The sequence below is a fragment of the Oryx dammah genome, unplaced genomic scaffold, assembly GCF_014754425.2.
Source record: "Oryx dammah isolate SB20612 unplaced genomic scaffold, SCBI_Odam_1.1 HiC_scaffold_17, whole genome shotgun sequence".
Classification (NCBI taxonomy): domain Eukaryota; kingdom Metazoa; phylum Chordata; class Mammalia; order Artiodactyla; family Bovidae; genus Oryx; species Oryx dammah.
The window spans coordinates 42,381,792-42,406,074 of NW_024070201.1; the positions used below are offsets into that span (position 1 = coordinate 42,381,792).

The 24,283-nt window shown below is 38.4% G+C and overlaps 1 protein-coding gene across 3 annotated transcripts in view; it reads right to left on the reverse strand.

Annotated features, from left to right (window-relative positions):
- The window catches only part of ZNF143 (zinc finger protein 143), a 60,804-nt gene that overhangs the window by 28,251 nt on the left and 8,270 nt on the right, over window positions 1-24,283 (reverse strand). The window contains exons 2-7 of one of the 3 annotated variants that reach the window (XM_040258406.1): window positions 14,031-14,145; window positions 13,618-13,710; window positions 12,680-12,763; window positions 12,071-12,151; window positions 10,621-10,817; window positions 9,757-9,831 (exon numbers count right to left, since the gene is read on the reverse strand). In XM_040258406.1, coding sequence (XP_040114340.1) covers window positions 9,757-9,831; window positions 10,621-10,817; window positions 12,071-12,151; window positions 12,680-12,763; window positions 13,618-13,710; window positions 14,031-14,145 — 645 coding nt within the window. Of the gene's footprint in view, window positions 1-9,756; window positions 9,832-10,620; window positions 10,818-12,070; window positions 12,155-12,679; window positions 12,764-13,617; window positions 13,711-14,030; window positions 14,150-24,283 lie in introns of all 3 variants that reach the window. The other 2 variants (XM_040258405.1, XM_040258407.1) reach the window with 2 other exon arrangements.

Genomic DNA, 24,283 nt, shown 5'->3' on the forward strand with positions numbered 1-24,283 from the left:
TGTGGTGATGGTGCTACCATGTCCTATCTGTGCAGACTGTTGTACTTGGCTCAAAAATAGCTCTGCCAAAAGCTGTTTTATATTGTAAAGATTTCAAAATAATGGAGCAAATATCATCATGACTGATGAGATACAACAGATGCTAAAAGCTGAGAGAGAAATCTGAAAATAAAAGACACAACAAAGTGAAACAGATGACTCTACTGGAACTTTTTTCAAAGAGCTGTTAGAATCTCTTTTGTTTCTATTAAAGAGAACTCTCAGTTCCAAAAGAGGTTCTGTCACACCCCCTATCACTTGAACATCAACATGGAGTTTTTGGTAAATAAAAATTTCATAAATATATTTTCAATTGCCTGGTGCTTTTTATTCCTATTCTTTTTTCTTTTTTTTCATATTTATAAACCCTGCGTTGAAGGAAATGACTATGCTTCATGGAATCTGATTCTGGTATCAGAACTGATAAAAATTAATTTTATTTCTATTGCTAAATATTTAAGCTTCTAAATAATGAATGTTCCCTCCATCTTCAGGTTTCACCTAGATATTTTTAAAAATCTGCACAACACTATGATTTAATATATTTCATTTACTCACAGGATATATTTAGATTAAATAAAGTTTTCTAGGGTAGATAATTTAAAATTTTTATTTACCATACTGTAAGGGAAGGCTGAGTGCTGAAGAATTGATGCTTCTGAACTGTGGTATTGGAGAAGACTCTCGAGAGTCCCTTGGACTACAAGCAGATCCAACCAGTCCATTCTGAAGGAGATCAACCCTGGGATTTCTTTGGAAGGAATGATGCTAAAGCTGAAACTCCAGTATTTTGGCCACCTGATGCGAAGAGTTGACTCATTGGAAAAGACTCTGATGCTGGGAGGGATTGGGGGCAGGAGGAAAAGGGGACAACCGAGGATGAGATGGCTGGATGGCATCACAGACTGGATGGACGTGAGTCTGAGTGAACTCCGGGAGATGGTGATGGACAGGGAGGCCTGGCGTGCTGTGATTCATGGGGTCGCAAAGAGTCGGACACGACTGAGCGACTGAACTGAACTGAAGGGACAAAACAACTTTTAAAAATCATTCTGTTGTTTTGGAATGGAGCTGTCTAAACTTTGGGAATGGTCAGATCCTCATCATTCTAAGTGGGAATGGCAGGTCTTCATCATTCTGAGCAATGATCTACTACAGCAATACACACTTAAATGGTGGCGGGTGGGAGGTGAGGGTGTGGAGGAGTTACAGGGTTGGGGGGAGGGAGTGTGGAGGAGCTACAAGCGTTGGGGGGACAGAGAGAGCCCCGCATTAGAGGATAACAGTACAGAAGGTGTGGTACAGTCTTCACAAAACGGACACGGATGGCTATACAGAGTCTGTCCTAGGCTTTTCCTTGTAACCGTTAAATCAATTAAAAAACAAGCAGTGGGACAGGGAAGGAGAGGGTGAGATGTATGGAAAGAGTAACATGGAAACTTACATTACCATATGTAAAATAGACAGCCAACAGGAATTTGCTGCTGTATGGCTCAGGAAACTCAAACAGGGGCTCTGTATCAACCTAGAGGGGTGGGATGGGAAGGGAGACGGGAGGGAGGCTCAAAAGGGAGGGGATATATGGATACCTATGGCTGATTCATGCTGAGGTTTGACAGAAAACAGCAAAATTCTGTAAAGTAATTATCCTTCAATAAAAAATAAAAAATCAGGAAATAAAAGGAAAAACAAGCAGTGGATCTCAGTGTCATTGCTGAATTACAAGCTAGTAATTATCTATGTTCATGTATGATGGTATATTAATAAATGTTGCAGGGCACAATTTTCTAAGTAACGATAGGCTTATGTTGTTAAAATATCTAGATAAAATATGGGCACACTTCCTAATGGGTGAAGCTTGAAAGTATCTTTACAAGAAAAAAAGATATAACTCCACATCTTCTCTGCCTAGGAAATTCCATCCTTCTAAATCCATGATGCCTGTTCTCATCATTCTAAACAGAGCAGATTCCTCAAACCCTCAGCATCTCTGTAATATTTAGCTTGTATCATGGACTTGGCACTTGATGCTGCTGTCTTATTTTAAAGAATTTGTATTTCCTTTTCTTCCCCATTAGCCTAGCAGTTCCTCAAAGTCAAAGTCTATATCATATATGCCGTAATACCTCACAGTGCTAGGGTAAAGGGTTTATACCACTAACTATACAAGCATAATTCAAAGGAACTAAAAATCTTTTGGGGGGTGTTAAAAAAGTTCTAGAATTAAAACTGTGGTGATCACTGTTCATCTCTGTGAATCTGCTAAAACCACTGAGTTGCACATGTTAAACTGGTGAATTGTATAGTACATGAAATATATATTAGTAAAATTAAAAGGAAATAAATGGTAATTTGAATAAGAAAATTTCTCTTATTTCCAAGAACCAGAAGAGTCTCTATGATTCCCTTAAAAAGTAACTATTATTTTAAAAATTTCACTGTGATTTTTTTCTGATTATAACAGTAACACATATACATTGGGCGAATTTGGTTACCACAGCAAAGAGTAAAGTTCAAGTGAGCTGTAATTCCAGCATCCCAAAAATAACTGTTAATATCTTTTTTTAGCATTTTATATATATATTATATATATATTAGTGTATAAGTTTTATTTTAGCAGAACTGGAATTAAGCTTTACACAAATTTTAAAGGCAAAAATTAATTGAACATGGGACTCCAAATCAGGAGAAAAGAGTTCTTGCTGTTTCCTCCTCTTCCTTTCTAAAAGCACCAAGAAGTTTATCATCTCCCAGGTCTGAAAGATTAAGCCCAACAGCCCACACCTTCAGACCAGGTGGTGGCAGCACTTTATACTGGAAAGGCCCACACCTGAATCTTTTCTGTTATTCTCTCCTAGGACAAGTTTTATTTCTGGCATGAAACAAATTATCAGAGGTTTGGCATTTAATTTAATTAAGCCAAAACAATGAAGTTAAGACTGAATTTAAAACCTGTTAGGAGGATTCAAAATGTTTTCCAAAAATGTACTTGTTTCTGCTCTTATCCTAACGTCCACAGCTCAGGGATGGTGACATAAGGGGCAGAAGCTCCAGTTTTGGAAGAACTACTGAGGACTTCAAGTCTCTGTCAGCATGGCAGAAGTGAGGCTGGTAACAGAGTTTTTTTATTTCTAAACCAACTGAAGTCACTAGCACTGACGTATTATGAGAATTACTAGTAAGCACTATTTGCAACAGAACTATTTCCACTAGTAGCTCTAATTATCCAAAACAGACCCGGCATAAAGGCATTCTTGCAAAATACAATAGGATGAGTACCCATAGCAACACCAACTAGCAAAAGGAACCTCTTAAAAGAAAACCATTGAAATAGCAATGCAATAAAACACACAACGGGCTTCCTAGGTAGCTCAGTGGTAAAGAATCTGCCTGCCAAGCAGGAAACTTGGGTTCGATCCTGGGGTCAGGAAGATCTCCTGGAGAATGGCAACCCACTCCAGTATTTTTGTCTGGAGAATTCCATAGACAGAGAAGACTGGCCAGTTATGGTCCATGGGGTTGCAAAGAGTTAGACATGACTCAGAGACTAAACAACATCTGGAAAAATCTCCAAACAGCCAAGGGACACACAGTCAAAAACCTTTTCTATCTCCATGTATAGAATGTTTGAATGGAATGGGAAGCCTCTCCTTTTTTACTGGAAATGTTTCCTTATAAAACCCTTTATCTCTCAATCCCAAGCAACATTTATCTTTTCAGTTCTCAAACTATTTTATTCTTTTTGGAACTTGCTTTATGTCTACCACTCTCTTATCCTATTTCCATACTAACTTCCCTTTCTACCCACCTCTGACTCTACCATGGCTGAAGTTCTGAAATAATAAATGTCTGACAAATGACTGGTTAAGTACCTACTTCAACAATAATAAGTGATATGGCCCCTGCCTTGGTAGGGTTCTCAGTCTAGCTAGTTAAACTGTCCTATAAATCAAGGACAATAATAGAATATAATAATTGCTATCACGGCAGCCCACGCAAAGTTCTAGAGGGACAAAATTCAAAAGTTGGGAGAACTGTAGGTTAGGGCAAGCTGTCTACAGAAAAAATCTGGAGGTTGAAAAAAAGGGGTGGGAAGAGCAGTCCAGGCAGTAGGAATAGTATCACCAAAAGTATGAAAGTGTGTCTGGAAGAAATGGAAACTTAATATAAGAACGTTATATCTATATAATAGAATTAATGCCATAAAAAAGAAAGGGAAGTTTAAGCCCACATTTGGGAAGAGTTTTAGGTGTCATTCTGGAGTGCAAACCTAGATAATGAAAGTAAATGATACTAAAAAATTTAAAGCAAGGGATTGACCAAGATCAGCTCTGTGTTTCAAAAGAGAAAACTGGTAATGGTGCAGAACACAGTCAAAGAAAGAAGAGGCTAGTTTGCATTCCCACCAACAGTGTAAGAGGGTTAAAAAAAATAAATAAATAAAAAATAAACAAACAAACAAACAAATAAATAAATAAATAAATAAAAAGAAGAGGCAAGGAGGCTAACGCAAGCTTGCAAAAGCCCAACCATGCAGTGATGAAACCACTCCTAATTCATGACTCCCAACCATGCAGTGATGAAGCCAACCCAGGCCAACTGACTAATGGGACAGAACACAACATGTGATTCTGCGGATACTTTAAGGACAAAAATGGGCAGAATTCAAAATTCGAAAGCTAAATTAATAAACTAGGCCTAGGTATTTAACTGGTCCTTGTAAAAAAAAAAAAACCACCTGGTGTGTTATCACAAGGGAAATGTCTCAAGGGCCATTCAGAAGCTATTACCAGTGAATACTAATTAGCTTCTAAAACCATTTACAGAAAATGACTTCATTACTATTTTATGCTTAATGTATGTTCTGAGAATTAAGAGATAACCTTAGCTCTGTCATAAATTCACTATGTGACCTTGTGCAAGTTATGCAGGGCCTATTTGCCTATCTGTATAAAGAATATATTATGGCTGATTCATGTCGATGTATGGCAGAAACCAATATAACACTGTAAAGTAATCATCCTCCAATTAAAAATAAGTAAGTTTTTAAAAGGAACATATTATGTGAAATCAGTGGTATTTTTCCTTTCTTAAACTTTAAGGAGTCAAACTCCTTTGTCAGATGAAATCTCACACAGCATTCATTTACACAGTGTAAATCAGCTAAATGCATTCTGGCTGCTGCCAGCAGAGTTTATGCAGTTGTAGAGTGATAGACATAGGACAGAGGATAACTGGTACCTTTTGCTGCCTCATTCAGTAAAATTCAATTTACAATAATGGCCTAATGCACATGGCAGATACAGTTTTTATTTTTTGCTGTATATAAACTTGCATATTAGGATGTAAATATATTCCTTGGGAGAACAAAATGAAAGCAATGGGAAACATTTCTTAAAGTATGTTCTCTTTCAAAAGGAATACTAGAAGTATGGCAACAGAGGGACCTTTAGGGAACCATGGGACATGTCAACATTGCCAGGAAGAGTTTAAAAAACAAAAAAATCTTCACTGGTTTTATACAGTGAATACTACAAGGTAGTGGTCCTTCAGTTTTTAAAAAAATTTATTGAAAGACAGTTGATTTACAATGCTGTGTTAATTTCTGCTGTACAGCAAAAGTGATTCAGTTATACATACTGGGTTGGCCAAAAAACTTGTTCAGTTTTTTCCATACACTGTAACTAAAAACCTGAATGAACTTTCTGGCCAACCCTATATCTATATACATATTTTTTCCATTATGATTTATCACAGGATAATGAACATAGTTTCCCATGCTAAAGCAGGACCTTGTTTATCCAGGTCCTTCACTTTTTATTTTATGTCTCTTTATTTTTGGATTTCTAAATATAAACATGAAACCATGATTACTTAAAAAAAAAGTATACAATAGCTATCTGTAGAGTAAGATATGGTCTTTGTTTTTTTTCTTTATATGTCTCTGATTAAAAAAAGACACTAAAAATAATGTATATATATTTTAAAATCCTGGGTTCCATCCCAGACCTACCAATAGAATCTCTGGAAGTTGGTCTTGGGTTATTTTGCAAAAGTCCCACAGCTCAAACTCATGCTGGCCTTTGCTTAATAACCAGTGATATAATACAGTCCTTTAGGAATGAAAAAAAGAGCCTAAGAAAAGCAAGGTTTGCTTGCTCAAGATCACATAGCTAGATAAAAGTACTGAACATACTTTTTTTTTTTTTTTTTTGCTGCTCTGCACAGCATATGGGATCTTAGATTCCCAACCAGGAATCACTTCTGTGCCCTTGCCCTGAAAGTGCAGAGTCTTAACCACTGGACCACCAGGGAAGTCCCCAGAAAATATATATGAAATGTGATCCACATTCAAAATGTCTATACTGAATGAGTTTTGCGATAATTATCCAACCCATGTTCTGGGAGAATCTGCCACCCTAGCCATAGACCTTGATAATCAGGGAAGATGGCATATGAGGTATACCTTATATGGCCTGGCTTAAAAAGTCAAGCTGAGTCCACAAATTCTCCAGGGAAATCTTGACTTGCTTGTGGGTAGTAAACCTGAGAAAGCATGGCTATGGTGAAACCAAATGCACACTCAATGAAGATGCAGAGGAAGCCTGTCTGCAGAGAAAAAAAGGGAGCAGAGATGCCATGGAAGAGGGCAGAAGAAGGAAAAAGGAGGAGTGATATCAGCCTCCAGTCCTGATTCCTTTGCAGTTCTGGTTCCTGTGATGTATAGCTGTTCCAATTCTTAGTTTCTTACAAGATACATTCTTACAACATACCTCTTTTTTTTCTTGAGCTAGATTGATGGGCTTTCTGTGTTATCTAGTTATTAGAGCTTTGATTGATTAAAACCACCAAGTCAGGGAATTTCCTGGCAGTCCAGTGGTTATGACTTGGCTCTCTCACTGCAGGGGCCCTGGGTTCAATCTCTGGTAGGGAACTAAGATTCCACAAGTTCCATGGTGTGGCTTAAAACAAACAAATAGCTGCCAAGCCAAAGGACTTTGATCTCCAATATAAATAAAACTGGTTTTTAATGAAGTCAAAACTGATGGAAACCATGAACAAGGGCCTTGGGTTCTTATAGAACATGTAAAGGCATCAACAATGTTTCATAATGCTTGCTGCTGCTAAGTTGCTTCAGTTGTGTCCGACTCTGTGCGACCCCAGAGATGGCAGCCTACCAGGCTCTTCTGTCCCTGGGATTCTCCAGGCAAGAACACTGGAGTGGGTTGCCATTTCCTTCTCCAATGCATGAGAGTGAAAAGTGAAAGTGAAGTTGCTTAGTCGTGTCCAACTTCGAGATCGCATGGACTACAGCCCACCAGGCTCCTCCATCCATGGGATTTTCCAAGCAAGAATACTGGAGTGGGGTGCCATTGCCTTCTCTTATGTATTACCTAAAATACTAATCAAATGAAACTCTCATTTGGTCTTCATAACCCTATGAGATGAGTAAAGCAAAGGCTATTATTCTCATTTAGCTAATAAGAAATCTCAGATACAAAGAAATTAAGTCATTTGCTCACAGTCACACAGCTACTACACAGCAGGATGGAAGCTTGACTCAGACCTTTTTTTTTTAACAAATCACATGCTACTTTAATACCATATTGTTTTCTGCTTAACTAAGGGTGGTGCATCATGAGGGTAATCACAACAGTTATAGCCTCCTCAAAACACATACATCCCATCATCCTTACAGTTCTTACAACTGAACACGTGGACATCTTTAAATAGATGAGTGTTTTCACATTGAGTTCTACTGACATTGTGAACAGAATAATTCTTTATTGAGGTGGGCTGTCCTATGCCTTGCAGGACATCTACCCACCAGATGCCCGACACCTGTAACAACCAAAACTGTCTTCAGACACTGCCAAACGTCCCCTAGGGGCAAAACCACCTTCCCTTGAGTGCAGATGCTTTTAATACTCTAGGTCTTTGCTGTCCTATGAAATCTGATTTCAAGTAAGATGTCAGCTCAGCAGCACAACAAGTATGCTTATGTTATAGGTGAAAGAGAAAGCTCTACACTATAAACATCACAATAGAAAAAAAACTAAAGCTTTAAAACAAGACTATAAAAAAAATTTATTGTGTTAGGTACAGACCTCTTTAAAGTTCAGCCAGGCACAGAGTTACAACCTCTTAAGCAACTGTGGCAGAATGACTATAGGACATTTTGACCTTTTAACACCATGTACTTGGCCCTCAACCTTAACTACGGTACACAATTTTTTAGAGGATGGAAGATTCAGGAACTTCTTGTCCAGCTCTTAACAGACATATGAGTCACAAATACAAACCACATATATAATTTAAAATGTTCTAGTAGCTACATTTAAAAATGAAAAGAAATAGGTGAAATTAATTTCAGTAATTATTTATCTAATATATCCAAAATATTATCATTTCAACATGTTGTCAATAGGAGACATTATTAAGAGATATTTTATATTCTTTTTTCATTAGAAGTCTTTGAAATCTGGTATTATTTTAGATTCATAGCACATGCCAGTTGTGACTAGCTACATTTCAGTAGCAGCAACATGCTCAAGTTAAAAAGTGTGGCCCTCACAACTACTGAGCCTGTGTGACGTGACTACTGAAGCCCAATCACCTAGAGCCAGTGCTCCGCAACAAAAGAACCCACCACAATGAGAAGCCTGTGCACTGCAACAGAGTAGGCCCCGCTCACTGCAACTTGTGAAAGTCCACGTGCAGCAATGAAGACCCAGAGCAACCAAAAATAAATAAGTAAATTTTTAAAAAGTGTGGTCCTGAAGCAATAACTTTAGGAATTAAATACGATAAAAACTCTTGGAAGAATGAAAAAAAAAAAAAAATCTGCCAAGAGAGAACAGTCAACAAAACATTAGAACTAATCGCCAAGAACAAAAAGAAGCAGCATTAAAGCAAGAATACACTACAATGATTATATAAAATCCAAGAACGCCCACTCATACAAACACCTACCCTCAAACACATTTATGTTTTTTCACATAAATTCAAAACATAATCTTGAATTTTGAATTGTTCAGTTCTGTTCAGTAGGGCTTCCAAAATGCTTCTGTGACTACTCTGTACTTAACTACAGTACTTGCGGAGGCACTGACTCTGCTCTAGGCTATTAACTTGGTAAGGGACAGACAATGACTGGACCCAAGGTGAGCGTCTGAATCAAGGGCAGCCGACCGTGGCCATCAGCAGCCCAGGAAGGTGTCTGCTAGAAGAGGTTAGAAACAGCTTTGACCAGAAGGAACAATGATAATTAGCTAAGCTGGACCCTCTTTCTAGAAGTTGAAAAGGGAAGTATTGAAGGAATCAATTATAAGCAAAAGAAACAATAAGACGTAACAACCAAAGTAGCAAAGTTTAATCACAGTAAGGGTTAAAGGCCCAGAAAAAGGATTCACAGACTGCCATGTGTGGGGCAGACAGAAGACCACCTGGTCTCCAAAACTGCCTTGGACTCCAGAACACAGGCTTCATCTGGATTTCTGTGATCTCTCTACTTCTTTAGTGCCACTTTCAACCAGATCATGAATTCTGAGACCTGAGGTAGCTGGAGAAAGCTGTTGCCGAAGGCACACTGTTTTTCTGAACTGGTAAAAATTTCTCTAAAGAGGTAGTAAGTTTCCAATTCTTGCTTTCATCCCTAGAAGGGTCCAGAAATGCTAAAAGAAAGAGATTCAAATATAAAAAAGTAGCCTTACACACCTGCATTTTTTTCTCTTGCTCATTTTCTCCGATTATTCCTGAACCTGTTACACCTTCACTTCCATCAATGGACACCTATAAGAATAAAATAAAGTTAAAAAATTTTTTACATATTGATAACTGTTTAGGCTGGGAGATAAGTACACGGGGATTCTTATTTATTTTTGTGTATGTTTAAAAATTTTCATGATAAAAATTAGGGGGGACTTTTAAACTATAAATGATATAATTTCAATGCAAGGAGAAATCACAGCCCCTCTGATATAAAACTTAAGATGTTCCTTCACCTTTTCCAATCTCTAATGTCTACTTCATAATTCATAAGCAATTCCATCTGTATACCTCATTGTTTCTTTCATGGCACTCATCCTTGAATTTTTGTGTGTGTGAATTACTTGCTACCCATTTCCCTTCTATAAGCTCTTACTTCATTCTTTTATTTTTATTCAAATATTTCTTTCTACCCTTACTTCTTTTAGGATAAATGCTGACCTTCTCTTTGATGCTGTCTCATTTTGACTTTGAGATTTCTAGTTTCTTATTTTTTTTCTTTTAAAGAAAGATAAAGAAGCTGAAGCTCCAGTATTTTGGCCACCTGATATGAAGAGTCAACTCACTGGAAAAGATCCTGATGCTGGGAAAAATTGAGGGCAGGAGGAGAAGGGGGCAACAGAAGATGAAATGGTTGGATGGCATCACCGACTCAATGGACTTGAGTTTGAGCAAACTTCAGGAGATGGTGAAGGACAGTGAAGCCTGATGTGCTGCAGTCCAGGGGGTTGCAGAGTTGGACATGACTTGGTGAATGAACAACAACAAAAGCGGCTCTACCTGGGATGTTCTTGACATTGTAAAATGCTATACCTTTGCTGCGTACTGTTCCAAAGCACTGATGGTGTCGGGGTCAATGGCGGCATCCCCAGTGTGCAGACCTGCCACTGTCCCATCAGCTTGAATTGCCAAGATGGTGTCAGACTGTGGGACTTGCACTGCATGGTGGATGTAAGCTGTGGTGCCATCTTCCAACTGAACTGCCTGTAATGCACTCTGGTCATAACTATCTGAGGGAGTGGAAGAGAATGGCATTAAATTAAAGGTAGTGTGATAAACAATTACATGTTTAAAGGAAGCAGGGAATGAAGTTTTATTGAGCAGCTACTATGAGCAGGGCCCATGTGCTTTATGTGTGTATTTCACTCAATCTTCATAATTATTCTATAAGGTGGGTAAACTTATCACCCTATTGTACAAATGGCAAACTGAGGCTTGAGGAAGTAAAGATACTTTCTTAAGACCCAGGAAATAAAAAACTAACAATTAACAGTCAAAAGCATTATGCAGAGAAACTAGGATGTGAACTTATGTCAGTATGACTCCATGTTTTTTTTCCCTCTAAATAACTGTACCAAGATGCACACAACATTGTTAAATAATAAACCTAGCCAATTACAGTGAACCTGTGATCAACTTCCACTGCTAAAGAAAAAAAAGTCAGTTTACTTTTCCTCATCTTTAATAAATTTACTTACAAATTAAAATATTCTAAATTTTTAAAAGTTTCTTTCTTTGGTTTCACAACTAAACAGTCTTTTAAAACATTTACAATCATTCTATAATAAAATATTTTATAAAATAATAATAATATTTATTGAGCATTTACTTGGTGACAAATATTGCTCCAAGTGCTTTAGATGTTTGTATATTTTGTCTTTACAACTACCCTATGATGGGGATGTATATTATAATTTTCATTTCAGATGATGAAACTGAAGTATAAGAAGGGTAAATAATTTGCTCAAGGGCACACAGCTAAAAGATAGCAGATCCAGACTGGAACCCAGATAGTCTGGCTGCAGAGCTGTGCTCATTGCTCCTATGCATTTCATCTCAATCCCCTAATCTCCCCTACACAAAGTTAATACTCATGAACATTTTGCCATATTTACTTTAGATAGTTTTAAAATTTTTATTTAGTTTTAAGGACCAACCCAAGTGGCAAAGGACCTTGCTAAAGACAGTACATTTAAAAGGAAAAAGAATCCACAATTTAGCTTTCAAATGTTTTAATTTCATATTTTAAAAGCAGCCTCTATTTGAAGTTTTCCCAGGAATCAGGGTTTTGCTAGTCTGAACTGCTACTGGACAACTCAAATCATTATGAGAGTTTTATTAGACTGTGCCCAAATCTGCCATCTTATATTTGAGAGAAGAATTCTTCTTTTACATAACACCATTTCAGCAACTAAATAAAGGTCTTATTTTTCCTACACCCCACTTCTCCCTTGTTTTATTCAAATGTTCAGAGCTAATTTACCTTTGGAGGTATGGTGAATAAATGCTGTAGTTCCATCTTCTAACTGCACTGCTTGCCCATCCTCTAAACGCAAACTGTCCCCTGCTCAAAAACAATGCTTACATTTAGATCCCATGTTATCCAAGTATATGCTGATAACTCAGCAGCAACAGAGTCAATAAACCGATAAGCACATCATACAAACCTACGCTTGCTTTAAGGATCCTTGAATATAAAAATAATTTCAGCAAAGCTGCTCTGAATAAGTGTTTAAAGGTAAAAAGATATTTATAATACCTGAGGAATATATACCAGGGGATAAGGAGAATTGAAAGACGGGAAAAGAAAGAAGAAAATAAGAAGACATGTAGCATTTAGCTCAAATAATAGAAATGTTCACTTAAAACTGTTGCCCATTTATCTCCAGAGTACAGTCTAGTAACTTCTATTATGTCTGAGAGAAAGTCTCAAGTTAAAATAGTCTTTAGATTCTCTCTTTGACATCTGCCCATCTCTCCTTTCAGAAGGAGGACTAGAGATCAGGACCAAGTTAAAGTAGTAAGAGGCAGCTAGAGGCAGAAAATACTGAAGTTTGAGAATCAGGAAGGTGAGTGAGTATCAGATACTTACTAGTTTTAGGTATGGGTACATGTTGAACATAGGCAGCAGAACCATCCTCCAACTGAATGACCTGACCATCTATGAGTTTTCCATCTAGAAACAAAAGATTTAAGCCAATAAATTAGCACAAGCAAAAAACTTAAACTTCATACAATTTCAAAATGATATCAACTATAAAAACATACACTACTTAAGATCATGTTCATCTTGCTTCTTCCCTCAATGTTCTGAGGCAATTCAATAACACATCCAGTGATCCTACAGAAAGCAGAAAAGCCTCCCTCAGCCATCCTTCCTCCCCTCCAATTTTCAATTAGTTTAAGAGGAAGAGTGGCTCATCATAGCAAGCTACATGAGTCAAACCTCCATATACCTTTCAGAACCACTTAGGAATAGGGACCCTGATCACAGCAAAGCTGAAACTGGGAAGATAGAAAGATATATCAGTGCATGCAAGGCTAGTTGTCATTCTTATCCTTGGGGGCTACAAGTCCCTTGATTATGCATACATATGCTCATCAGGTTTCCATAAAAACAAGAAATTTGAGAACTAGGCTATTTCTTGGCGCAAAGTAAACACTGATTTAGAAACAATGTTATAAAAGCAAAACCAAATGTCTATTTCTATGCATATTTTGTAAAAACATTAAATAGTAATTTAAAGTGATAAAGGTCTCACTGATAATAGGTCAAGGACACTAACCCCCTCTCCTTTTCCTCACTACTTCTGATAGAGTATGTTCCAAATATCTCAAAAGGTTTCCTCAAATTATCAAAACAAAATTTAAGTTAAACTGAAATGACTTAAAATTACCACATGCAATATACACACATGCAATATACAGTGTCTTTAGGAGGGGTTAGGAAAAAGTGTAATTGCTAGGTATTCCAACTCTGAGGTTATGAATTGCTAGTAATAACCAATGGGCTGTGTATGAAGCACATACCTTTAGAATTGTGCTGTATATAAGCAGTAGAACCATCAGCAAGTGTTACTGCTTGTAGGCTTACACCTTCCATGTTTTCTAAATTGTCACCATCTATTACAAAACGAAAGTTATTTTCTTTAAATAACTATCATATGTGCATGCTGTTTAAGTTTTTAAGTAAAAATGAATCAAAAGGCAGATTGCTTAACTTAGACTCAAGTGGACTTTCTTAAAGCATTTACAAAAAAATATTTCTACAGCCTACTGTACCCAGCATCTACACCAAGGTAAAAATGCTCATTAAAAGGCTTAGCTTTGCATTGCCTTTAGCTAAGGGAGGAGGAACAAAGTAATTACAGTTGTGAGTTTCCATTTTCCCTTAAGATAAATATTTCCAAACCCACACGATCCCTTCAAATGAAACTGCTCACCTGCCACAGTTACTGCCTCTGTCAGGCACAGGGTGACATGTTGAGCCTCCATTCCTCCTCCAGGAAACTCTGTCATTCCCTGAGAATCTCGATTTATCTGGGCTAACAACATTTTCTACCTTGAAGAGAAATGCAGGCATTGAGAACAAAAAACAATGTATTTACAAAATAAAATCTACAGAGAATATTTATGAACTATAAAAAACTGCTAGGGAAGTTAAGAGTGTTTTGAAATAAGCTGAAATTTCACTTAATATGCAGGGTAAGAGTATTAGCCCAAAGTCCAGAGCATGCTTTTAATAATTCATCAGAAAATTACTGAGCACACTGACAAGTCTTGCCCATCAGTTCTGTACCATGTCTAAAATTCCTGTCTAAAATTTCTGTAATTAACATTCTTTGGGTTTAACATGGCTGAATATTCCCACTTAGAATCCATGAATGTACTGAGTCCATTCTGTTGACATTCTTCAGAAATCTATCCTGAATCTGGCCACTTCTCACAAGCTTCACCATTACCTCCCTGATCCAGGCCACTACCATCTTACCCCGAGATGTTACTGCAACAGCACAGTAATTGGTCTTCCTGCTTCTACTGCGACCTCCTTCACAGTCTCCTATCAACACTGCAATCAGACTGCCCTTTTTGAAGGGAAAAGTTAGATCTTGTCTCTCTTCTCAAAACTCTCTGATGATTTCTCATCAAAGTAAAGTCAAAAGTCCTTATGCTAGCCTGTGAGGCCAATGGTCTTGCCCCCACTTTCTACTGCTCTACGTCTCACTCATTCCATTTCAGCCACGCTGGTGCCCTTGCTCTTCCTCTAACATAGTGGAGGCTTTACTGCCTCAGGACCTTTACATTTGATGTTCCTTCTGCTTGAAACAGTCTTCCTGGTATCTTCATTGCTACTCTCTCGTCTTCTTCCAGTCTTGTTCAATGGCACCTCAGTGAGAGCTTCCTTATTTACCTCACTGCAAACTGTATCACAAGCCCTCAATGATGATACACTCTATCCTTCTTCCTTCCTTTATATTTCCGCACAGTACTAATAAATGGACATTACACGTATTTACTTATTTTGTTTGTTTCTTATCTATTTCTCCCTCTACTAGAATGGACAGGATTTTTATCTGCTCTCTGCTGACTCAAGTGCCTACAAAGTGCCTGGCACATAGTACACAATAGGTGCTGAATAAATGGATGCATGAATGGCTCTTCAACCAATCTTTACCATAACCCCCTGTCTCCCTTTTCCCACCTCCAGGTCTCATAACTTCTGTGGGCCTTGAGTTGTCTCTAACAGAAGTTGGGATAATTTAACTGCCTTAAGCCAGGGAACTGGACCAGAGCATCTCTTGAGGACCTTTTCAGATCTAAAGATCTAACTTCAGCTGTCAATATTTAAAAGGGAAATATACAGATATTAGTAATATTTTACAATTATATTTATGTTTAGGACTAGAAGATTTTCATTTTATAAACACTATAAACTGTACCTTCTTTGGATTAAAGCCAAAGAATATGGTTTAGACTCACAGAAAGCCAGTCAAGGGCTGACTTCTCAGGGATTCCTGAAGTATTTATAATCTATATCTGTTTATAAAGCAGATGGAAACTTCAGTTACTTCCTTGCTACTTCTAAGGACTAACAGAGAAGACTTAAAGTAATAATGGTACTCTGCTCCCTGAGTTTAAGACTGGGACAGGCTCATTTTCAGAACAAGTACTGTGACTATATAACAGAAATAAGACAAGGAAATGGAAGGGAAAGCACCTATAAAAATGTAGTAAGTACTGCATGATTTTTACAGTATACATCTAGAAAGAGAATTTTGAAAAAGGCAGATTACAAGTTAATTTGGGTCATGATATCAAAAAATATCCATTTGACCATAACTCAAGCATTTGTCCTTTTCAATTATTTATAAATCTCCAAATAACTACATCAACAGGTAACTGATAAAGTTCTTTCTTGTCTGAAAGCTGGTCAAGTGTTAAATTTCTTTAGGAAGGCTTCGGCACCTATAGTTTCTGTCCTAATTGAAAAAAATCTACATTAACTCAGAGATGAAGAGTCAGCTGATTCCTGGACACAAATTGCTGGCAAATACACTTGGTGGTAAAGGATTCAGAAAAGATCAAATGTGCACTACAACTGCCAGAGGTAATAAGTGATGTCAGGTCACAGCCCATCTTATTCTCAAAAAGACTCCATGATACAACTAATGCCCTTTGTTAGAAAATGATCAAGTGGGGGAAAATATGATAATGAATAAATGAAATAAGCTAGAGTTAAAACACTCTATATTTACTCACACCATATTCACATTCATGTCATGATTGTGCATCAACAATTTCAGATAGCGTGTAAATAAGCACGTGAGAAGGGCTTCCCAGGTGGCTCGGTGGTAAAGAATCCACTTACCAATGCAGGAGACGTGGGCTTGATCCCTAGGTTGGCAAGATTCCCTGGGGAAGAAAATGGCAACCCACTCCAGTATTCTTGCCCAGGAAATCCCGTGGACAGAGGAGCCTGGCAGGGTTGCAAAGAGTTGGGCACAACTGAGCACGCACACACAAGCATGTGAGATATACACGATATCTTCAGAGAGAGCCACCTTGTGAAAAGTAGTCAATTTCCTGTGCTTTAATAATGAAACACGGACCAAAATCAGACAAAGGGAGGCTGTGATGGGGCACAAGAGGAATCTCAAAGGAAGACATACGTAAAGTAATAAGTTCCTGCCTTTCTGGAAGATGATGATGAGTACTGCCATAAGAAAAGAGAAAAAAAAAACACATTTATGAAGTGCAGCAAATGTTATATCCAGAATAAAGAATTTCTACAACTCAACATCAAAAAACAATAACCCAAATAAATACTGGACAAAGGACTTAACAGAAATTTCTTCAAAGAAGATAAATAAATGGCCAACAAAGATGAAAATATGTTCAACATCACTAATCATTGAGGAAACGCAAATCGAAACCACGATGAGATATCACCTCACGCCTATAAGAATGTCCACTACCAAAACACAAGGTAAGTTTGGCAAGGACATGAAGAAATTAGAACCTCTGTGCACTACTGGTGCAGAGAAGGCAATAGCACCCCACTCCATTACTTTTGCCTGGAAAATCCCATGGATGGAGGAGCCTGGTGGGCTACAGTCCATGGAGTCGCACAGAGTCGGACACGACTGAAGCGACTTAGCAGCAGCAGCACTTTGGTGGGAATGCCGAACGGTGCACGCGTGAATGCTCAGTCATGCACGCTTATCACAGTACACTTTAATTACCTGTTTTTCTCCAGAGTAGAAGCAGTGTATTTATAGCATGCGCACATGTGCTCAGGCTCTTCAGTTGTGTCTGACTCTTTGAGACCCTATGGATTATAGCCTGCTAGGCTCCTTTGTCCATGGGATTCTCCAGACAAGAGTGCTGGGGTAGACTGCCATTTCCTACTCCAGGGGATCTTCCCGACCCAGGAATCAAACCCAAGTTTCTGGCATCTCCTGCACTGGCGGGCAGATTCTTTACTACTAGCAGCTGCTATTAAAAACAGTATGGAGGAAATTCCCTAGCAGTCCAGTGGTTGGGACACTTTGCTTTCACCGCCAAAGGCACAGGTTCAATCCCTGGTCAGGGAACTAAGATTGCCACTCCATAAAAAAATAATAATAATAATGAAATAAGATAACAACAACAACAACAAACAAAAAAGACTGTTACTCCACAAGCTGAGTGGCATGGCCAAACAAATTAAAACAAAATAAATCAGTATGGAGATTCCTCAAAAAGTTACAAATAGAATTTTACCATATGATCGAGCAATCCCACTTCTGGGCATATATCCAAAGGGATTAAAAACAGACTCTCAGGAACTTCTCTGGTGGTGCAGCTGTTAAGAATCTGTCTGCCAATGCATGGGACAAGGGTTTGATCTCTGGTCTGGGAAGATCCCACATGTGGTGGAGCAACTAAGCCAGTGCACCACAACTACTGAGCCTGTGCTCTAGAGCCCGGGAGCCCCAACTGCTGAGCCCACATGCCCCAACTGCTGAAGCCCAAGCACCCTACAGCCATGCTCCACAACAAGAGAAGCCACCGTAACACGGAGCCACACAACTAGAGAGTAGTCCCCACTCATTGCAACTCGAGAAGAGCCCTCATAACAACAAAGACCCAGTACAACCAAAAATAAAACAATAAAGATAATCATGCTTCCCACATTAAAGAAAATTAGTAGTTGAAAAACACCAATACAGTATACTGACACATATATACGGAATTTAGAAAGATGGTAATGATGACCCTTTATGCAAGACAGCAAAAGAGACACAAATGTATAGAACGGACTTTTGGACTCTGAGGGAGAGGGAGAGGGTGGGATGATTTGGGAGAATGGCTTTGAAACATGTATACTATCATGTAAGAAAAGAAGTGCCAGTCTATGTTCGATACAGGATACAGGATGCTTGGGGCTGGTGCATGGGGATGATCCAGAGAGATGATATGAGGTGGGAGGTGGGAGGGGGACTCAGGATTGGGAGCTTGTATACACCCGTGGTGGATTCATGTCAATGTATAGCAAAACTAATACAGTATTGTAAAGTAAAATAAAGTAAAAATAAAATTAAAAAAAATAAAATAAATTACAAAATACTAAACAAACAAACAAAAAAATACTAGCTGACTTCATCCCCTAAAAAAAAAAAAAAAAATCAGAGTTTCCTCAGTGGTTTGAGTCTACATCACACCAATACTTTAAAATGTGAAGCCCTTAGTTATCTCAAATTTGGTGTAAATTGTGAGATACAATTATCATCATGAATTATTATGAAAATATAAATCTTAATGGTTCAGGTATAAGAGTAAGGACTTCAACTACAAGTAATCTTTATCACAGTAAGAAATGATATAAAAAGAAATCTAGATTAACAAATCCTAAAGACTTTTTGCATGAAGCTACAGAAACCAGACTCATTTGAAAAGACCCTGATGCTGGGAAAGATTGAAGGCAGGAGGAGAAGAGGACGACAGAGGATGAGATGGTTGGATGGCATCACCGACTCAATGGACATGAATTTGAGTAAACTCTGGGAGTTGGCGATGGACCAGGGAGGCCTAGTGTGCTGCAGACCATGGGTTCACAAAGAGTCAGACACGACTGAGCGACTGAACTAACAAAAACCAGACCTTCAGAAATTGTCAAACTCCGGTTCTAACCTCAGGCTGGGTCCACCTACACACTTTCTATTACCTGGTCTCAATTACAAATTTTCCTTATAAATTCATTAATATACAAAGTGCTTCTTCATTTAAGCATAGTCGTTTGTGCTGCATTTAATGACATCTCCTATCCTGGAATGAGGAATTTCTTAGTATAGCAACATAAAAATAGGCTATTCCGTAACTTTGTAGTTTGCTGATTCAGTTACACTGCTTTGATTAACCTTTGTGGAAAACTGTCTTTAAATCTCTTCAGTTTTATTTAAATATTAATATACCCAGGGAGTAAGCATGTTTCATGAATGCAATGTAATTCAGTTAAGCACAGAGTAGTTAGAACATGCTAATAAATGAGGTAGTTTTCATAGGCTGTACAGAATGCTAAAGGGTAAGATGGAGGGACAGAGTTTATACTACCAATTTTAAAGAACTAGGATATTCTAGTGCGTGGGTAAAATGTTGAAACGTGAAGGCTTTACCAAGTTCCAGAAACATTCAGAAATGAAAGATTAACAACAGACTGGCAGGAAGTTGAGATGAGGCCTGGAGAGGTAAAACTAAAATATGTGTGAGAAGAAGCTGTGAGAACAGAGACAAGAATTTAGAAATGGACATCTAGGTCTAGTCATCAGAAACATCAATGTTGGCAATGGTCTGTTCTTAACTGAACCACTGATACGAAAAAGAACCTAAAAAAAAACTCTCTCTCAAACCTCAACAATGCGGTACTAACAGCAGAGCTTGATTAAGGGCATTCCTGCATAGTTCAGTTTACTAAGCATGCTCTGGCCTGCCTGCACTGAGTCTAGGGAGTTTGAGGAAGTCTAAGTAGCAGGAGAGAGGTTCTGATATATTCAAACTCCACTTCTGACTGTGATCCTGCATTGTACTTTATTTCCCTCAAGATAAACACTGTTTATGTTAATATTTTATTATCCAAATTGCTCATCTTGTCATGTAAGGGAAGCAAAACATTGTGAGACAATTATGAAAATTACAGAGCACTCCTGACATACAACTGCAACAAAATAGATCCTTTGTACAAAGAGTACACAGACTAGGTAGTAAAAACATACACCTCTAGTCAGAAATAACTTTGTATAGGTCTCATATTTACAAAGCATTTTTCAGATCGAAAAACTTATTTGATGGAATAGTCCTGAAGGACATGAAAGATCTTGGGCTCTTCCAGCCTCTTCTGAATCCCCAAACCTGTCCCGAAAACTTACATTTCCTTGTTTCCTCATGGCAACTATTTAAATATTTTCCGTTTGTCTCAAACCTCCATCCCCTCTTCTGCTATCCCCCCACTCTTCTCCTTCAGGACTTCAATTAATCAGCTCTCAATTTCACAGAAAATAAGTCATCAAAGGAATTACCTGCCAATAAACCTCACTTGACTGCATTTCTGCATGTTTCTTCCTTCTCTCCTACCATATTACTTTCCTATAAGGTAAGACCAATTCTTCAACCTGTACTCTCCATTTCATTTGTCTTTCCTCCACAGGGATTTCATGGACCTCTTCTGTAAACAATTTCCCTCTCTCCCCCAGTTTCTTCCCAACAATAACTTAAAAAACACAACAAAAACAAAACAAAACAAAAAAACTCACCTCTGACTCAGCTACTTGTTATCTCTTTCCTATCACAGCTAGATTTCCTTAACAGTTGTTACTAACAATGCCTCCTGATTTCCCATTGCCATCCATCTGATTTCGGTCCCTAAGAACGGAAACTCTCTGGTTGGTCACTGATCTCCATTTTAACATGAAGTTCAATGGCCATTCCTAGGCATGAATGAGAAATGAAAATATTCATCCATCCACAAAGAGATTTATACAAGAATGTCCATAGCAGCTTTATTCATAATAGTTCCAAGCTAGAATGAACTCAAATAAAAGAAAGGATTAAAAACAAAGTTGTGATAAATTCATACAATAGATTATTACCTAGCAATAAAGAGAAACAAACAATCAGTTCGGTTCAGTCACTCAGTCGTGTCAGATTCTTTGCGACCCCATGAATCGCAGCATGCCAGGCCTCCCTGTCCATTACCAACTCCTGGAGTTTACCCAAACTCATGTCCATCGAGTCCGTGATGCCTTCCAGCCATCTCATCCTCTGTCATCCCCTTCTTCTCCTGCCCCCAGTCCCTCCCAGCATGAGGATCTTTTCCAATGAGTCAACTCTTGGCATGAGGTGGCCAAAGTATTGGAGTTTCAGCTTCAGCATCAGTCCTTCCAATGAACACCAGGGCTGATCTCCTTTAGGATGGACTGGTTGGATCTCCTTGCAGTCCAAGGGACTCTCAAGAGTCTTCTCCAATAACACAGTTCTAAAGCATCAATTCTTCGGAGCTCAGCTTTCTTCATAGTTCAACTCTCACATCCATACAGGACCACTGGAAAAACCATAGCCTTGACTAGATGGACCTTTGTTGGCAAAGTAATGTCTCTGCTTTTGAATATGCTATCTAGTTTGATCATAACTTTCCTTCCAAGGAGTAAGCATCTTTTAATTTCATGGCTGCAATCACCATCTGCAGTGACCTTGGAGCCCCCAAAAATAAAGTCTGACACTGTTTACCCATCTATTTCCCGTGAAGTGATGGGACCAGATGCCATGATCTTAGTTTTCTGAATGTTGAGCTTTAAGCCAACTTTTTCACTCTCTTCTTTCACTTTCATCAAGAGGTTTTTTATTTCCTCTTCACTTTCTGCCATAAGGGTGGTGTCATCTGCATATATGAGGTTATTGATATTTCTCCTGGCAATCTTGATTCCAGCTTGTGTTTCTTCCAGCCCACCGTTTCTCATGATGTACTCTGCATATAAGTTAAATAAGCAGGGTGACAATATACAGCCTTGACGTACTCCTTTTCCTATTTGGAACCAGTCTGTTGTTCCATGTCCAGTTCTAACTGTTGCTTCCTGACCTGCATACAGATTTCGCAACAGGCAGGTTTGGTGGTCTGGTATTCCCATCTCTTTCAGAATTTTCCACAGTTTATTGTGATCCACACAGTCAAAGGCTTTGGCATAGTCAATAAGCAGAAATAGATGTTTTTCTGGAACTCTTTTGCTTTTTTTGATGATCCAGCGGATGTTGGCAATTTGATCTCTGGTTCCTCTGCCTTTTCTAAAACCAGCTTGAACATCTGGAAGTTCACGGTTCACGTATTGCTGAAGCCTGGCTTGGAGAATTTTGAGCATTACTTTACTAGCATGAGAGATGAGTGCAATTGTACGGTAGTTTGAACATTCTTTGGCATCACAAACTATATACACATACATAACACTGTATAACAATAACAGTGAGGAATCTCAAAATTATTATGCTGAGGGAAGTAAGATAGACACAGAGCAATACATATTGTATTATTCCATTAATATAACTTCCCAGAACACCAAAATTAATCTACAGTGTTAGAATAAAATGTGATTGCAAGGTTAGGGGACTGATTGGAAAGGAAAACAAGGGAATTTTCTATGGTGATGGATATGTCCTATTATCTCTCGAGTGATGATCATCTGGACGTATACAATTGCCAAAACTCATCAAACTGAACATAGATGATTATACCCCAAATTTTCAAAAAGTTTTAAATGACCAGCCATTATAATACTGACAGTTAAACATTAAAAAACAGTGTGATGGATACTTTTCTGTCTTTGATACCACTGACCTTTATCTCTTTCTTAGAATATTCTCTTGCCTTGGCATCTATGACATCTACATGCTCCTGGTTTCCTCCAACTTCCTAGCCAATCCTTTTCCATTTCTCCAATGTATTCCTAAATGTTGAGAACCTGCAAGTTTGCATCCTCATTTGTTTTTTCATTTTATGCACTTTTCCTCTTGGAATATCATATCCATTCCCATGGTTTCAAAGATCTCTAGAATTTATAAGCTTTTTAAAACTATCAAGTCTTTCCTCTTAATGGCTCCTGATCTATTTATCTAGCTGCTTATTGGCCTTGATGACATTCATGGTCCACAGCCACCTCCATCTCAAAACTGTATGCCATAAAATTCTACTTTTGATTTTCTACCTCAATGATAAATGAATCACTTACCCAGTAGTCCAATCCCCCTTTATCTCCAACTGATCACGAAAAATGATCACTTTATCTCCTAAATATCTCTCAAATGCATTCACTTCTCTTATTAGGCAGTCTTAATTCAGGAGAGCATCACCACTTGGGTTATTACATCAACCTCCCGAAATCCACTTTTACCCTCCTCCAACCTGATCTCCACAGCACAGTCCAAGTGCTTTCAAACCCAATCAGAGCATTTCTTTGTCATAAAAACCTTCAAAACTTTCCCACTTACCCATAAAGTCCAAATACCATGATTGGGGTTCTACTAACTTCTCTAATACAATCATCCTGGTTTGCCCAACACTGACAAGCTTCCTAGGTCATCGAACTTTCATTTCTGTTTTATTTCTCTGGGGGAAATTTGTTTTAAAATTTGGATAGTTTCCAGTTCAAGACAGCGGAGTAGTAGGCGTGTGCTCATCTCTCCTGTGAGAGCACCAAGACTGCAACCAGCTGTTGAACAACCATGAACAGGAGGACGCTGGAATCCACCAAAAAGATACCCCACATCCAAAGACAAAGAACCCACAGTGATATGGTAGGAAGGGCATAATCACGATAAAATCAAATCCCATACCCACCAGGTGGGTGATCCACAGACTGGAGACAAGTAATACCAAAGAAGTTCTCACACTGTTGTGAAGGTTCTGAACCCCACATCAGGTTTCCCAGCCTGGGGATCCAACAAAGGGACTGGAAATCTCCAGGGAATCTGGCCTTGAGGGCCAGCAGGATTTGATTACAGGCCTTCCAGAGGACTGAGAGAAACAGAGACTCCAAGCTTGGGAGGCACAAACAAAATTTTGCATGCACCAAGACCCAGAGGAGAGGAGCAGTGACCACACAGGAGACTGAACTAAAACTACCTGCTAGCGTTGGAGGGCCTTGTGGAAGCATGGATCGGCAGGGGCTCGCCA